At 52.0% G+C, this 16340-nt stretch overlaps 1 protein-coding gene across 4 annotated transcripts in view; it reads right to left on the bottom strand.

Annotated features, from left to right (window-relative positions):
• The window catches only part of PRKCB (protein kinase C beta), a 305124-nt gene that overhangs the window by 221940 nt on the left and 66844 nt on the right, over positions 1 to 16340 (bottom strand). The window contains exons 1-2 of one of the 4 annotated variants that reach the window (XM_054714438.1): positions 11078 to 11111; positions 10286 to 10597 (exon numbers count right to left, since the gene is read on the bottom strand). The exons of 2 other annotated variants lie outside the window; for them this stretch is intronic. In XM_054714438.1, coding sequence (XP_054570413.1) covers positions 10286 to 10448 — 163 coding nt within the window. In that variant the 5' untranslated portion in view covers positions 10449 to 10597; positions 11078 to 11111. Of the gene's footprint in view, positions 1 to 10285; positions 10598 to 11077; positions 11140 to 16340 lie in introns of those variants that run through there. One more of the 4 variants, XM_054714439.1, reaches the window with a different exon arrangement.

Below are 16340 nucleotides of genomic sequence, written 5' to 3'. Positions count from 1 at the left end.
AGCCAAGAAATATTTATTGAGCATCTACCATATGCCAGGCACTATTCTAGGCTCTGAGGCTACACAAGTGAACAAGTTGTCAAGACAATACAATGGTCTCCGTGTGTTCGCAGGTCTGATTATGTATAAAGTACTATGTTAACGTTTATTGGAGAACTTTCTATTCCAGACACTGCCGAGTGCTTTCTGTACATTATCTTACTTCATTCCTCACAACCCGCTGTGAGGTTTTTCTTTCCTATTTGACAGATGAGAAAACGGAGGCTCAGAGTGGTAAATAATCATCTGCCCAAGACCACACATCTAGGGAGGAGCCGAGTGCAAACCAAACCCCAGGTTTGGACCCAGTTTAAAAGCTCACATTTTAAACTCTGGCCGGGTGGCTCAGTTGGTTGGAGCACCGTCCCGTACACCAAAAGGTTGTGGGTTCGATCTCCAGTCAGGGTGCATGTGGGAGGCAACCAATCGATGTTTCTCTCTCTCTCTCTCTCTCTCTCTCTCTCTCTCTCTCTCAATAAAAACAAATCCTCAGGTGAGGATAAGAAGCGTTCACACTTTTAGCCAGTAGCCTGGAGGCCACATCAGCCTCCGGTTTCTCATTACTCCACGAGTCCCTGTGCCTCCATTGTGGGCCCCAACTCTGCAGCGTGGCGTTAATCCCTCCTTTCCTACTGCCATTTCCTACAAGTGCCTTTAAGCCACGGTGCTGCCTGCCATGGTGACGGACTAACTTTTCCTGAAGGCAGTCCTCCCCGCTTCTCTCCTGGGCCACCTCCAGGCAGCACCCTCCCACCCTCTGTCCTTCGTTCTCCTCCCTCTGAACCTCCAGCCCCGTCTGACAGAAATTAAATTCTCAATGCGAAAGTCACCTTCTCGGTTTTGCTTAGGAGAAAAGAGCAACTACTACGTAACCGACACCCAATGCCAGGCCAGGTGACCGCATGGAAATCGTGTTCGGAGGTTATTATTCCAGGTGAAAACAGCCGCCTCTCCAGGAAGCCCTCAGCTGCCCCCTCCCCTTCGGGAGTGTGTTTTCAGACGACCTTGCCCCCGCCCTCAGCACCGGCACTTTCACGGGATGGGCCTCTATAGGCAGTTTCGCTGCCCCTGAGAGCGATCACTTCCTGGCAGTGCCCGCCTGTCACCTGAGGGCCCACATCCCACAGCGCCTTGCACAAGCTCTTGCTCAATGAATGTTTGCTGAAACGACTCTGTCTATGCTTTCACTTCTACACATTTCAACCACATTTCCAAAGCCCGGGCCCTGTCTGGGGCCACCTCCCTTCGCTCCAGAGTCTGCGAGAGTTTGTGGAAAGCTCCCGACTCCCGTGGCGACAATAACCGAGTCCCAGGTCTCCACCCTGAGTCCCGGGTCAGGATATCCGCATGCCAACCGGTCTGTGCTTGAACATCAAGGGAAAGTCAGAGTTTCCTCAAAGCTCGGTCCTCTTCCCATGGTCCCAACTCTGGGAAAGAGTTGGGACCACCCTCCCACCTAGTCCCCAAGCCAGAGCCTGAAGGAGCCAACCCTCACTCCTCCCTCGACCACACTCCCACTCGCAGGCACCAAGCTCTCTCAACAGCTCTCCCTAAACACCCCTCCAACACGCCACACCTCTCCCTCCTCACAGCAACCCAGGCGACCTCCAATCGCCCGATTCCCACCACGCCTCCCAGCCCAAGTTCCTCCTCCAGCCTTGCCAGCTGGAAATCCATTTCCAAGGCAGCCAGCGTGGTTTCTAGAAGGCCAATCTCATCAGTAACACTTTATGAGAAAAGGCATCTGGACCCTAGAAAAAAGTGTGCTCTTTAATTGGACGCATGAACCATTTATGGTAGGGGTCCTGCCTTCCTTTTCCTAACCACACCCCCCCCAACTCTGTAGATATATCATCACAGACACTCTGTGGCAGCAAGACAAACACAGTTTGGCTGCTCAGGCCTCCCGTGCCTTTGCCTACGCCATTCCCTCTGCCTGGAACCACCTCTCCCTCTTCCCCCGCCCCCCTTCATTAGTAAAACCTATCAGCTCTGAGGCTGGGCTTCAAACTCATTTAGTCCTGGAAGATTCCTGATGCCGTGAATTAGGTGCCCAGCTCTGCACGCCTCGGATCCCGCACTTACCGCCTTCACGGCACGTAGTACTGTCTGTCTGCACCCGCCGACTTACAGCTCTGTGGTATTTACGAGACAGCGCTTTTGTCATGGCCAATCATGTTCACTGCTGGATACCCCACCACCACCTAGCGCAGCAAGCGTTCAATCAATACTTCAATGGATAAATAAATCAATGAAAGCACACATCAAGGCTTTTGCGAACTCTTGATTACAATCACCGTACAGGGCACTATTTTGAAGACTGGGAGCTGCCTGGCAGGCTGAGAGCCTTTATTTACGTCCTTAAAAAGGCTCCACACTTGGGAGAGAGACAGACATCTCGGGCAAGGAAGCTGGGTGTAGCACTGCAGGGCTGACGAACAGTGGCAAGAACAGGGTCCTCGGCATCTACTACCATTGTGGGAATAGGCGCTCTCTCTTCAAGGAAAGGGCCAGCCTCGGGAAAGGAGGGAGCCCATGGCCTGAGATGCCCAGGGGCCGGAGAAGCCCCGGTGGGCGTGCCCTGCCCAGGGAAAGGGAAGTGATGCCTCTTCCCGGTGGCACCCACTGAGACATTCCCAGGCAAAAGGCGGGGACCCGATGGAAGGCACCCTGGCGGAGATTTTATAGGAGAAACAGCCCCAAAAGGACAATTTCAAAGCTTCCCCATTTCTGTTCCATTCCCTTCTGCCCCATTTCTCAACCTCCTTTCTTCCTCCATTGAGTGCTTGGGATTTGAGGTAAATGAAAAAGGGTTAAATAACTATACCCCAAATGCACTAACTCCGTGGTCGGCAAACTGCGGCCACATGCGGCTCTTTGGCCCCTCGAGTGTGGCTCTTCCACAAAATACCACGGCCTGGGCGAGTCTATTTTGAAGAAGTGGCGTTAGAAGAAGTTTACGTTTAAAAATTTTGGCTCTCAAAAGAAATTTCAATCGTTGTCCTGTTGATATCTGGCTCTGTGGACTAATGAGTTTGCCGACCACGGGCCTAACTGATGGTCGGATGTTGACCTAAAAGGCCGTATCTACTGGACTGCAGAAGGGTCCAAAGAAAGCGGCCACGCCAACAGCCTGCCTCTGCAGCAGCCTCACCCTAATCCAGGAGCAGGTGGCAGGCCACTGCTGGGCGTGCGGAGCCTTCGGTTTTAGAATCAGGATCTAGAGATACCATGGTCTCTTAGGAAGCAACGAAACAAAGAGGACTATTACAGCGTGTGTCTGGGTGTTGAAAAATCAACTGGCACTACAGCAACCCGGAATGGGCTCCCAAGAGGAGCACAGAGGCAGACGCTCAGCTGCGTGCGGCCCCCAGATCAATACCCTGACGCTCCCTCCGTCCCCGCAGGGAGCAGCAAGGGGCCCGCCGCCCCTCTGCAGTTCAGTGTGGCCGTGCAACCTGCTCCGGCCAGTGCTGTGTGTTGGGGGGATGGAATCGTCCAGGGAGAGCTTCGAGAGCCACTGCAAGACTTGCCAAGGGAAGCAGCTTCAAGTCAGAGTGCCCGTTGGCCGGGTGGCTTTTGTGACCACAATGAGCAACCCCTCCCCTCCCACTCGAGCCAAACCATGCTGATCATGGCTCAGACCAGAAATAATGCCAGGCACTACAGAGATGCCACCACAGCTCAGCGCCAGGAGAGACTCCGTCGCCACTGAGCTGTGCAGGCATCCGCTCTGAGAGCCGTGTGCCAGCAGCTAACACTGGGCATCACCAGTGGTCGCTGGAAGGGGATTCAAGCACTGGTGGAACCCTGCGTGCTTGCTTAACCTTATTTCAATGGCAGCACCACAGAGCCTTCTGAAGAGCTGTCCGTTCCCACTCTCGGCCCACAGACCTCCACCCTGAACTCCAAGAACGCACTGGCCCATCGGAGCACTGCTTCTCACTGGCCCGGCTGCCATTCGCCCAGTGAGAGTCAGCACAGAGATGGGCACGCTCTTCCTCACTTGACCTTGAAGGCAGAGGAAAGAAATGTGGGTGGAGCCTCCACAGACAGCTTGCCATCGGGAGGGGAGGCTCAGTTATCTGGGAACGGAGCCAAGAGGGAGGAAGAGAGGAGTGAGAGAAGCTGTCCCTGGTAGCACAATGGGCCCTGGATCAAGCTACAGCTAGAGGCAGGAACCCTTGGACTTTCTGGTTAAATGAAGCAATAAACTCCCCTCTGAATTAAGCTACTTTGAGTTTCCTGTCACTTGTAACCAAGATTCCTGCCTCATACAAAGGGTAGTTGTTGGAAGGAATAAATTTGAAGGTTCCATCCCACCTGAGATTTAAGATTCAAATGTCAGCATTAGCTAGACACCCTCAGCATTAAAGGGCGGAGGGAGCTAGGAGGGAAAAGTGTATCATTCTAAACAGCAGGCAGATCCTACAAGATTAGGTTTGTACGAATCTAAAGCATGCCTGCCTATACCGGCTACCTAACGCAAGGGCTGTCCTCTGGGTGTTAGCCCATGGAGGCAGCCATGCCTTCAATCCCACCCCATCTCCTGACCATCAACACGTGCAGCACTGGGCTGTGGGGGTAGAAGTGGGGGGAGGGGGGTCCTAAAACACCACGAGAGGGGGCTGCTGTTGTTCTTTCTGAAATGTGCTGTCGGAGCCGCCTGCCATTGGGAGACTGTGCTGGAATGCCGGCACAGTCCGCGTGCGGCCTGCATTACCGACTCACCCGGAAGGCGCCATCGCACCTTCACGGGCCTAGTACCTCTACTAAACACAGCTCGGATGATCCTTTCAAAAACCCTAGCAGAGCGTAGGTGCGGGATTACAGGTGCTAGTCTTCCGCAGGCATCTTGTGTTTGGCCCACAACATGTCTTCTTTTAAAAAATGAAATTTTTACATAAAATCCAGATTCCTGGCTTCTCTTGAAAAACAAGAAGAGCCCGCATCCCTGGGCTTGGATTCCCCCAGAGCAGAGCTCACCATTAGATGCCCCTTTTGACAAGGCACCGGCACTCCAGGTCCACGCGGGCCACCGCTGCCAACGCTCTACACGCTGCCCGTGTCACTCATTTAGGTCTCCCGCCTGGATCCTTCAGGATTTGGGTTTACAATCCCTTTACCTTACATATGTGTCCACAGATAAATGTGAAAAATGTCACTTTAAGGTTTTTTACATTTTATTTGTGTTTATTGTGTGTGTGTGTGTGTGTGTGTGAGAGAGAGAGAGAGAGAGAGAGAGAGAGAGAGAGAGAGAGAGAGAAACATTGACCAGTTGCCCTTTTATGCGCCCTGACCAGGGATCAAAGCAGTGATCCTTTGGTGTACAGAACGATGCTCAACCAACTGAGCCACACCAGCTGGGTGAAAACTACCATTTTAACCAGCCAATGTCTTTTTTGAACATTGGATTTCAATGTTTCTATGATCTTCCAATAGTGTTCCATGTGCCACAACACCAAACATCTCAGTTGGTCATTAGCCGTGAATTGCCGGGCACTCGCTGTCCCCTAAGCCTTCGCTCACTGGAGCCCCACGGAGTCTGCAAGATTCTACTCACATGCCTTCCCCTTGGGAAGGCAGCCTTGATGCCAGAACTGCCCAGGAGTTCTGGTTCAGAACAAATGGGTTTTTTCCAACCATCCTATATAATAAAGAGGTAATATGCAAATTGACTGTCGTTCCAACACACAGATGGCCACTCCCATGTGGCCAAAGATGGCTGCCCCCATGTGGACACAAGATGGCCAGCAGGGGAGGGCAGTTGTGGGCAATCAGGCCTGCAGGGGAGGGCAGTTGGGGGTGACCAGGCCTGCAGGGGAGGACAGTTGGGAGCGACCAGGCCTGCAGGGGAGGGCAGTTAGGGGCGACCAGGCCAGCAAGGGAGGGCAGTTAGGGGTGACCGGGCCAGCAGGGAAGGGCAATTGGGGGCAACCAGGCCTGCAGGGGAGGACAGTTGGAGGTGACCAGGCCAGCAGGGGAGGGCAGTTAGGGGTGACCAGGCTGGCAGGGGAGGGCAGTTAGGGGCAATCGGGCTGGCAGGGGAGCAGTTAAGTGTCAGTTAGGCTGGCAGGGAAGTGGTTAGTGGGTGATCAGGCTGGCAGGCAGAAGCGGTTAGGGGCAATCAGGCAGGCAGGCAGGTGAGTGGTTGGGAGCCAGCAGTCCTGGATTGTGAGAGTGATGTCTCAGATTGGAGAGGGTGCAGGCTGGGCTGAGAGACACCCTCCCCCGTGCACGAATTTTATGCACCGGGCCTCTAGTTCTCATAATATGAGGGCAAATCACATCTCAGCCTCGTTCCTTCCCACTTTGCGCTACAGTTTTGTAGGGACCAAGGTGTCTCCTCATGAGGCCAGTGGCTCTCCAGGACAAAGACCAAGTCTCCAGCACCTGAAGAATCACTAAGTCACTCCCTACGGCAGCGGTCGGCAACCAGCGGTCCGCAAACCACTGGTGGTCCGTGAGGTCCGAAAGGTTGGCAACCACTGCCCTAAGGGCCAGCATTTTCCCTGCCTTTCTCATTTAAACCCCACTATACCCCCTGTGAGGTGGGTCCTACTAATGTCTCCATTTGAAAGATGAGGAAACTGAGACTTGTAGAGGCTCTGAGAGTGGTTTTCTTAACTGCCATGCTGCCTGAGCACACTGCCTCCGACCGGGGACCTAGCAGGCAATGGGGTCTGTGGGGTGGAACAGGCACTTCCAATTCCTGCAGGCTCCTGAAGACGCCTTCTCTTCCTCCACCCACTCCCCAGCTCTGCTCCAAACCCTCGGGGGGCCTGCCCTGGGCTGTCTCCCCCACTCTGCCCCCACACGCTGCCTTCCAGTGGAGCTGCTGACCTCCCCTCATTGCACGAGCCTTTCCAGCAGCTCTGCTTCCCTCTGAAATTACATTAAATTGCTCCATTAGTGTCAAAAGAGGGAGATGCATGATACCGCTATGAATTTCCTTTTCTAAAGAAAGTTATCTTCAGAGCTGTGCTTGCGCTGCCTGCTTCCAGAAAGGCGAGGTTATTTGGGGGCACAATTTATTTGCAGAATATCACAAAATCAGTCTAAATGCCAGAGTTTATTCCAGTTGGCTTGCCTGAATCAATACGGACGTGATAATGCAATTCATGCAAGTGGACTTGAATAGTCATTTCTCCAGAGATGGTGCACAAACGGCCAATACACACATGGAAAGATGCTCAACATTACTCCCCAGCATGGCAATGCACCCCAAAGCCACAATGAGACGCGGCCCCACGCCCACTGAGGTGGCTACCAAAAACACAACAGAAGATAGCGAGTGTTGATGAGGATGTGGAGAACTGCAGCCCTTATAGACCGCTGGCTGGAATGCAGCCACAACAGAAACCAGTGTGGAGATTCCTCAAAGTCTTAAAAGGAGAGCTGCCATACGATCCAGCAATTCCATTCCTGGGTATCCATCCGAAAGAATTAAAAGTAGACTTGAAAAGATATCTGTACACCCATGTTCATAGCAGCTTTATCCCCAGTAGCCAAAAGGTTTCAGAAGCAACCCCAGTATCCATCAGTGGATGAATGGAGAAACAACACGTGGCGTATACATGCAATAGAATCTTATGCAGGCTTACAAAGGAAGTGAACCCTGACACATGCTACAACATGGGTGACCCTTACAGACATGATGCTCAGTGAAATAAGCCAGACACAAAAATACAAATACTTATGATGCACCTAGAATAGTCAAAATCCCGGAGACAGAAATCAGAATAGTGGTTGCAGGGGCTGAGGGGAGGGAGGAATGGGGAGTCCTTGTCTAATGAGGGCAGTTTCAGTTTTGCAAGACAAACAGTTCTGGACATGGGTAGCACAGTCATGTGAGTGTGCTTAACGTTCCTGAGTGCACGCTTAGAAATGGTGAAGATGGTAAGTTTATGTTACAGGTAGCTCACCACAATTTTAAAAATCATGGCAGTCAATAAGCATCCTTTCTTTATGATAAAATGGCACGACCCAGAAAGGACCTGGGAGAGCGAGATTCAAGCCCTGTGCATGAGTTGCACACAAGTTGTTGTGAGCCAACGGCTAATCCAACGAGCTCTGGCTGAGGGACAAGAATCCCGTGGGTGTGCCTGTAGCCGCCACACACACACCGCACACCGCACACCGCACACCGCACACCGCACACCGCACACCGCACACGGGGTGGAGGAGGGATGCTGCGTGCAGCAGGGGCACGGCTACAGAACATCACACGGGGCTGGCTGCTCCAGAACTTCTAGGGCAGAGAGAGAGGGATGGCTTACAGGAGCTGATGAAGAACAGCCGGGAGATAAGGCTGCTCCCCTCTGTCCCAACACCCTCCACCCCCAACCACCTCTGGGAAAATAAGCTGTCAAAGCTCATTTTTAGAGATCTCAACTTTTCCGTCTCCTTTAGTCACACACTGAAAATGGTGAAAAGAGAAATGCCCGAATTCTGGCAAAACCCATCTCAGTGGGTAACAATGCAGAAAACAAACATGACCTCTGCACGGAACAGGAAACAGGAAAGCCCTCTGCAGTCATTCCCTCCACAGTGCTTACTAGCCTGCTACAGAGAAGCATGACCCTGCCTGGGGGAGGAAACAGACAAAAACTAATAAATTTTGTCTGGTAAGAATTAATAATTATGATTAAACTACAATGTGTAGAAAATGCTATGAAGGGAACAAATCGATGAAGACCAAGAGGGGGTCCTTCTGTGGCAGATCCGTAAGGTGCACACCCACCAGCCATCCCTAACCCCCTTTCCTTCTTCCTACAAAGCCCCGATATTGTTGTCCAATGCTCCCACATGAAAAACATTCTAATTCCCAGCCCCAGCCAATAAAGACACAGACCGATGCCCTGGAAAGAGAGTCACTGTCCCTCCTCAAGCAAAACAGGCAAAGCCTTGCGAGGAAGAGTTCTGGCCATTCCATACTCTCCAGGCCTGGAATATAGAGTAAATGCGTGGAGGTTCTGCAGCCATTCTGTGACCATAAGGGGGAAAATCACCTACCTGCTAAGACTGATGGAGCAGGAAGAAGGAGCCTGAGTCCTTCATGGCATCTTCTCTACAAGTGCTGGCTCACCTACACTCTTCCCTGCCTTTTTCTTTTTGCTTTTTGCTTTATCCTATTTCATTTCTTTTATTTTATTGACACTATTACAGATGTGCCCCATTTTCCCTTCCTTTGCCCACCCCCACCCAGCCCCCGCCCTCACCACACCGTTCTCTGTGACCATGGGCTTAATGCATAGAAGATCTCCGGTTAATCTCTTCTCGTCCCTCCCACCCACCTCCCCTCTGAGATCTATCAGTCTGTTCCAGGCATCCAGGCCTCTGGACCTATTTTGTTAATCAGTTTATTTTGTTCATTAGATTCCACATATAAGTGAGATCATGTGATATTTGTCTTTCTCCGCCTGGCTTATTTCACTCAACATAATAACCTCCAGGTCCCTCCATGCTGTTGCACAGGGTAGGAGACCCTTCTTTTTTACAGCCTCTTAGTGTTCCATTGTGTACTGTAAATGTACCACCGTTTTTTTATCCACTCATCTACTGATGGCTGTTTCCACGTCTTGACTATCATAAATAACACTGCAATCAACATAGGGGCGTGTACATATTCTTCCTGATTGGTGATCTGGGATTCTAAGGATATAGTCCCAGAAGTGGAATCGCTGGATCAAATGGCAGTTCCATTTTTAATTTTTTTAGGAAACGCCACACTGTTTGCCACAGTGGCTGCACCAGCCTGCATGATCCTACTTTCTTATTTCTGCAATGATGCGCATGTTGCTTTCATGTAAAAAGAGAAACTGATCAAATATCCTCCGTTTTGAAATATATAGATATCTGGTTACATGGCAGAGATCATGAAAACATACTCAGGAACTCTATCCAGCATTTGTTTCAGACTCCAGGAAGCCTGAAGATGTTGGTTCCAGATTCTCGCATGCCTGTCCTACCAGGAGCCTCAATATTCAGAGCAGCTTCCTCGGGCCTTCTCAGATGTGCTGTGTACGTGGCGTCCTTCGGTTTGGCGGAGGATGTATCCCAGGAAGCATTCTCAAAGTGAAGAGCCACGGCTTCTTTCAAAACAGCTTTCCCTGTGCGCCCTCACAACGTACACCCCTCACATCGCACTGTGATGGAGGCTTACAAATACACTCGATGGATAATATAGTTCCATGACATTGTAAACAAACACGTGTGAATGTGGACAACAAAATGAATGCTTCACCTTCCAAACACCGCCTGGAAAGTCTCCTGGGGAAGGCCGGGCCGAACGGAACTAACAGGCACAGAGCACGCCCGCCAGCCATGCGGCCCCTTCGCTTCCCTCGAGCTGTCTGCCTGAGCCTCTCCGCCATGTAGAGTGGAGTCCTCTTTGGTCCAGCAGTCATTTAAGACTGAGATTTTTAATTGCTTCATGCGGCGTTTGGTTGGAATCTGTTTCGTTCCATCCCTCACAAAACAAGCAGCCCAAGAGAGAAAGAGTCTTTATTCCTGCCTGAGACCACTCGGCCATGGAAACTCGGTCCTGTGGAGGTGCCTGAAATTTAGGGGGGAGTATAAAGTGGGGCTCTTCTAGGGGACCCAGAGCCCACTTCCTGGGTGTTCACAGAAAGCCTCGCAGCTTCCCCATCAGCACCATCCATTTCCCCCCTACACTGTGGGCTCCCTCCCAGCCTCCCAGCGTGGGAAACGCCGCCCCAAGTCAAATCGCCCCTGTGGTTTAGAGGCCACACCGCTCACTCACGTGGCCACATCGCCCCTCAGCGTTGGGGGTTTCCGCCGCCCTTGCTGACAAACCCACTCATTGAGACCTGTGCACTCCTCTCACGGTACAGCTCGGGACTGGTCCCGTGACCTGGTCAAGACCCTCGGGGCGGGCAGTCATTCCAGCCCCCGGGAAACACCAGGAGTCAGCAGCGCTTCCATTACTGCGTCCCAGCCTCAAGTCGGGGCAGGTGGGTGTTTGCGAGGACACGGAATTCCTTCTCGCGCTGACCGGCTTTGAGAGATCACTCACCCTCTGATACCCTCCGACCTCCTGCCGAGTGTGAAGAAACACTGAGCCTCTCGCTGGGCATCTGAAACACCCTCTCAACCTGGCAGAAGTGAAGGTCAGTGGCTCTGTTTATGATGTCGTCCATCTGGACACGGCAGATAAGTCACAAATGGCCTTTTGCCAGTGACCGTCACCTGGCAAGCGGCTCCCAGGCCCTGCTCTTTGTCACTCAAATCTGTCCAGGCCAATCCCATTGGTGGCCTGGCCCCGTGGTCCCTCCTGGTCCCTGGGCGGCAGCCTTTCTTTAGCTGCTCCTGGCCAGGCCATAGGGACAGGGAGCTCGGACAAAACCATAGCAAAGGTGGCTTAGAGTCAGCACCCCCACTTTTAAAAATGCACCAGAGCCCTGACTGGTTTGGCTCAGTGGATAGAGCATCGGCCTGCAGACTGAAGGGTCCCAGGTTCGATTCCAGTCAAGGGCATGTACCTTGGTTGCGGGCACATCCCCCAGTGGGGAGTGTGCAGGAGGCAGCTGATCGATGTTTCTCTCTCTCATTGATGTTTCTAACTCTCTATCCCTCCCTCTCCCTTCTTCTCTGTAAAAACATCAATATAATATATTTTAAAAATAAATAGATAAATAAAATAAAAACGCACCAGAGACGCCATGTCGGGGACCACGTGTCGGGGACCACGGTGCAGTCTTTAAAACAGAAGGAGATGTCCTTTATGTGCTGACATGGAACAAGCCCCAGGGTGTATTGCCACGTGGAAAGGGCAAGGTAAGCTAAAGCTGGAATGTGTGTGAGGGCGAGAAACAGTGTCTATGATGCATGTACAGAGTACACACGAGCCTGGTGACAGTGGCTGCCTGTGGGAGGAGAAACACAGTCGAGGCTAGAAGAGACTTCTCAAGGTAAACCCTGTGTACCTTTTAATGTTGAACCAGCGGGCGGACACAGCTATCGGAAGTTAAATTGAGAGCTCAGACATGCATATCGCCAGAGGACAGGACACGGGGTCTGACCCGCCCCTCGCCTGCATCTCCTGCCGTGCGGTGTTCACCACGCGTTAGGGATAAGCAGATTTCAGAGCAATGCGCTTTAATTCTGGTTTCTAATTTTAACTTAACGCACCTATCAATGTTGATTAAAGTCAAGAATCAACCCAAATGTTAATGCTTAGCTTCTTCCTGAGTAGTGGCATTGTGGGTGGTTTTTATTTTCTCTTGGTTTAGCTTCATTTTCTAATGGTTCTATGATAGGCAAGCATTTAGAAAATTTTAAACATCTTTTTTAAAATTTGTTTTCCGATACGTTGACACAATATTACATGGGGTTCGGGTGTACAGCGTAGTGATTGGGCACTTATAGACCTTACGAAGTGGCCACCAAGGCGGTCTAGGCTAGGGCCACCTGCACGTCCAGGCGTTGCAGCCTCACGGACTGTCCGCCTGATGCTGTACTTCACATCCCATGGCTGTTTTGTAGCTACCAATTTGCACTTAAACGTTTTTCAATTAAAAATATGAAGACTCCACCTTCGGCTTCTGTCCCATACGCTCCACTCCCTCGCAGGCCCTCCCCTGAGTGCACTGTCTGGGGAGAGCGCAGGAGGACCGCCAGGTGCAGAGAGAGGGAGGCAGGGCTTTGAAAGGCAGGGCTGTCAATCTCAGCATCAAATAGGCACCAGGCTCGCATTTCAGTCGTGTACACAGGGCTGTGTATTCATTAAAACTGCAGGAGTTCACGGAGACCCAGAGACTGGGGCTCACGGGGGTGGGGGGGTGGGGAGGGGGGGGCGCACAGGGGCAGAGGAACAGGACAGGAAGGAGGCCACCAAGGGAATCTGCCGTTTTCCAGCACAAAACAGGCCCAAATCACATCACAGCCAGAGAAGGCCACCCACAGGGCTTCATGTCAGAGGTACAGACAAGGGAAGCAGCAGGACCCCAAATACCTGCCTGGCCCCAACCTGCCCTGCTACATGGTTCTGGAGGAGCATGCCTGCCCCCAAGTTTCGGCCTGGGGGGCAGCACCCAAGACCACAGGGGTGAGGCACAGCAGGCTGCTCCCTTCCCGGGAGGCTGCAGGCCACTAGGGAGAAGGCTGGGGGCAGCATGCATTGAGGGCTTACTCTTCTAAAGGCTCTGTCTTAACTCATTTAATTCCAGGTCCTATTATGGTCCCCATTTCTGGGTAAAGAAAATGAAACAGATTCACAGGATGTAACGCACAGCATAGGGAATATAGTCAATAATGTTGTAATAACTACGTGTGGGGCCAGGTGGGCACTGGAAATATCAGGGGAACACTTCGTAAAGTATATGATTGTCTCACCGCTATGCTGTATACCTGAAACGAATCCTACCTAATAATAGACAAATATGCAAATTGACCGCACCCTCGCTACACCCAAGTCATGCCCACCAGCCAAGCCACGCCCACCAGCCAATCAGGACGAGTATGCAAATTACTCCCAACAAAGATAGCAGCTAATTTGCATATCAAGACAGCTTAGAAAGAAGCCAAGAGATGCTGAAGGGAGCAAAGCTGCGGAGAAGCAAGCAAGCCGGGGGGGGGGGGGGGGGAGAAGGGAGGATTGGAGGCGGGGCCGGGGGAGAAGGAAGGAGAGCGGGGTGGGCTGGCGGAGAAGGCGGGCCGGGGGACAAGGGAGGATCGGAGGCGGGGCCGGGGGAGAAGGAAGGAGAGCGGGGTGGGCTGGCGGAGAAGGCAGGCCGGGGGACAAGGGAGGATCGGAGGCGGGGCCGGGGTAGAGTGCAGCAGGAAACCCTATTGTAGGATTTTTCCTGCAACGGGAACGCTAGTATAAAATAATACTGAATGCAAATATACACACACTTTTTTTTAATTAAATTTTAAAAATGAGGCATAGAGAGATATCTTGCGCAAGGTCACCCAGCTAAGGGGGAGTGTCTTGACCCCAAGCAAGCCTCACTCCAGAGCCCACATCGTGGCCACAACACCCTCTGCTTCTCCCGAATCTTACCAAGCATCCAATTCAAATCAGACCTTCAAAACAGTGGCCTATGACCTTGTGCCAAGGATCTTCTGGGTAACCACAAATGTCAAACCCCCAAATGCCAGTGGTAGCTACACTTGTCCCACTGTGCAGAGTAAGTAACTGAGGCTTAAAGGCTTGAGAACAGTTCCACATACCAGGGAGCATCCTCACCCCCAAGACAAGAGCAGAGACTGGGGCATCCTCGGCCCCCCGGCACGTGACACAAAGGGGACACAACCTGAACTGAGAACCCCGGGGAGTGGCAACAGCCCCAGAAGCAGGGAACAGTCTCCTTTCTATTGCACAGCGCCCAAAGCCGCCAGCACCTGGGCAGGAATGGTGAGATGAAGGCCACAGAGGAGCCGGGAGAGGGAAGCACCTCCTGCCCCAGCAATGGAGCAGACGCTACTCTCCCTCTCCGAAGCTGTCTATAAAGAGCCGGCAAGGTTAGCCAGTCTGTGGGTAACTGTCTGTCACATCAGGCTCTTTTCCCACTCGCAGATGACATCCTCGGAGCCTCGGGAAGGAGGCGCAGGTTCATGGCGCCAGGTCTGCCTCAGTAACCACACCACTGGTAACCCCTGGGCTGCCTCCCTGCACCCACCCCCCAATCCTGGTGCCCTGTGATCCCACCCCTTGCTCCAGATCATTGGCCACCAGATCTCTGAGGCCACTGGATTCTTTCACGGACTTTAGAATGCAGGCTGAGATGCTAAGGGATGAACACTAGGCAGATAGGGGATGGCACCTTCCGTCCCATATGTAGAATAAGAAACAAAGAGAGCAGGTGTGCACAGAGGCAAGGCTAATGGATATAGACAGGAGAAGCAGAGACGAGATGGAGACCCCAGCCGTCTCTCCTCCTTCGGCCAGAGTCCAGTGGTCGGCAAACTGCGGCTTGCGAGCCACTGTTTGCCGCTCTGTTGACTAATGAGTTTGCCAACCCCTGGGCCAGACCAACCTTCCCTTGGCCCCAAGCAATTGCCTGCATTCTCTTACTAGATCCCCTCTGGCTGTGGCTGACTTGAGTTGGTTTCTGTAACTTGGAATCAAAAAAACTTATCTAACACAGGCCCCTCCCTCTGTCCTCCTGGTGAAGGTAGTAATCCCTCCTTTGGAAAACTGCTGTTTGAACCTGCTGTTTACTCTGTTATTCTTAGTCTCTTATTCTGTGGGTCAACTCTGTTATTTTTAGACTGTAAAATAACTTTGATTTTGCTTGAATAGAAAAGATAAACTTAATTTTCTGACCTTGCAAGCTAGCCATCTAACTGATACGCTGATATTGATGCCAGGTGCCTGTATAGATATGATACTCAAGGTTACAGGTGTTTGTTAGATATGATATATACTCAAGGTTACAAATTGTCTGTAAAAATAACTTACACAAGGACCTGAAAAAGATATAAAAAGAGAATGCTTCCTCCTTTGGGTGTTCAGAATTTGACAGAGGTAATCTGCTCTGAACCTGCACGCAATAAAGATGACTCCTAACTAACTGGCTCATTAAGGCATCTTGTCCAGCTCGCTGATCTGCGATGCAACACTGGGCCATGAAGATGTCTGGCTAATAGCCCCAAACAGCTGGAAGTAAGTTCACTGGAGAGTGAACCACAAACTGAGAGTACAGCAAGCAAGGCAAGAGTCAGGACGCGGGGGCGGCTCCAGGCCGAGGGGCGGCTCCGAGGAAGGTCGGTAGATGCAGCAAGTGTCTGCTAACCACCTATGGAATAGGCTGTGCTGTCGAACACAGACCCTGCCTCACAGCACCCATAGTGGAGGGGACGGATTCACCAGCAAAGCCATCAGGGAGACAGAGAGGAAGCTGCAGTGAAGGGTTAGCACTGCCGATTCCAGGGGATTGAGGGGGAGGAGCACATCCCAGCACATCCCCTCTGAGAAAGGAGAGCTCTTGGGGACAATGGAAGGCCAGCTTGGCTGCACTGAGACTGCAGGAAGGAGGACATAAGCCCGGAGAGACGGTGGGACGCAGCCCGTGGAGGGGCCTTGTCCAGGCAGAGCGCCTGGTCTTCCATCATGGTACACCACCTTCGTGAAACCCGCCACGTCCACGCACCATCTGCAATACCATTAACATTTTTCTTTAAAATGACTTACTTTTTAAATATATTTTTATTGATTAAGCGATGAAGGGAGAGGGAGAGAGAGATAGAAACACCAATGATGAGAGAGAATCACTGACCAGCTGCCTCCTGCACTCCCCCCACTGGAGATCGAGCCCACAACCCAGGCATGTGCC

The sequence above is a fragment of the Eptesicus fuscus genome, chromosome 4, assembly GCF_027574615.1.
Source record: "Eptesicus fuscus isolate TK198812 chromosome 4, DD_ASM_mEF_20220401, whole genome shotgun sequence".
Classification (NCBI taxonomy): domain Eukaryota; kingdom Metazoa; phylum Chordata; class Mammalia; order Chiroptera; family Vespertilionidae; genus Eptesicus; species Eptesicus fuscus.
This window is presented reverse-complemented; position numbering and strand designations above follow the sequence as displayed.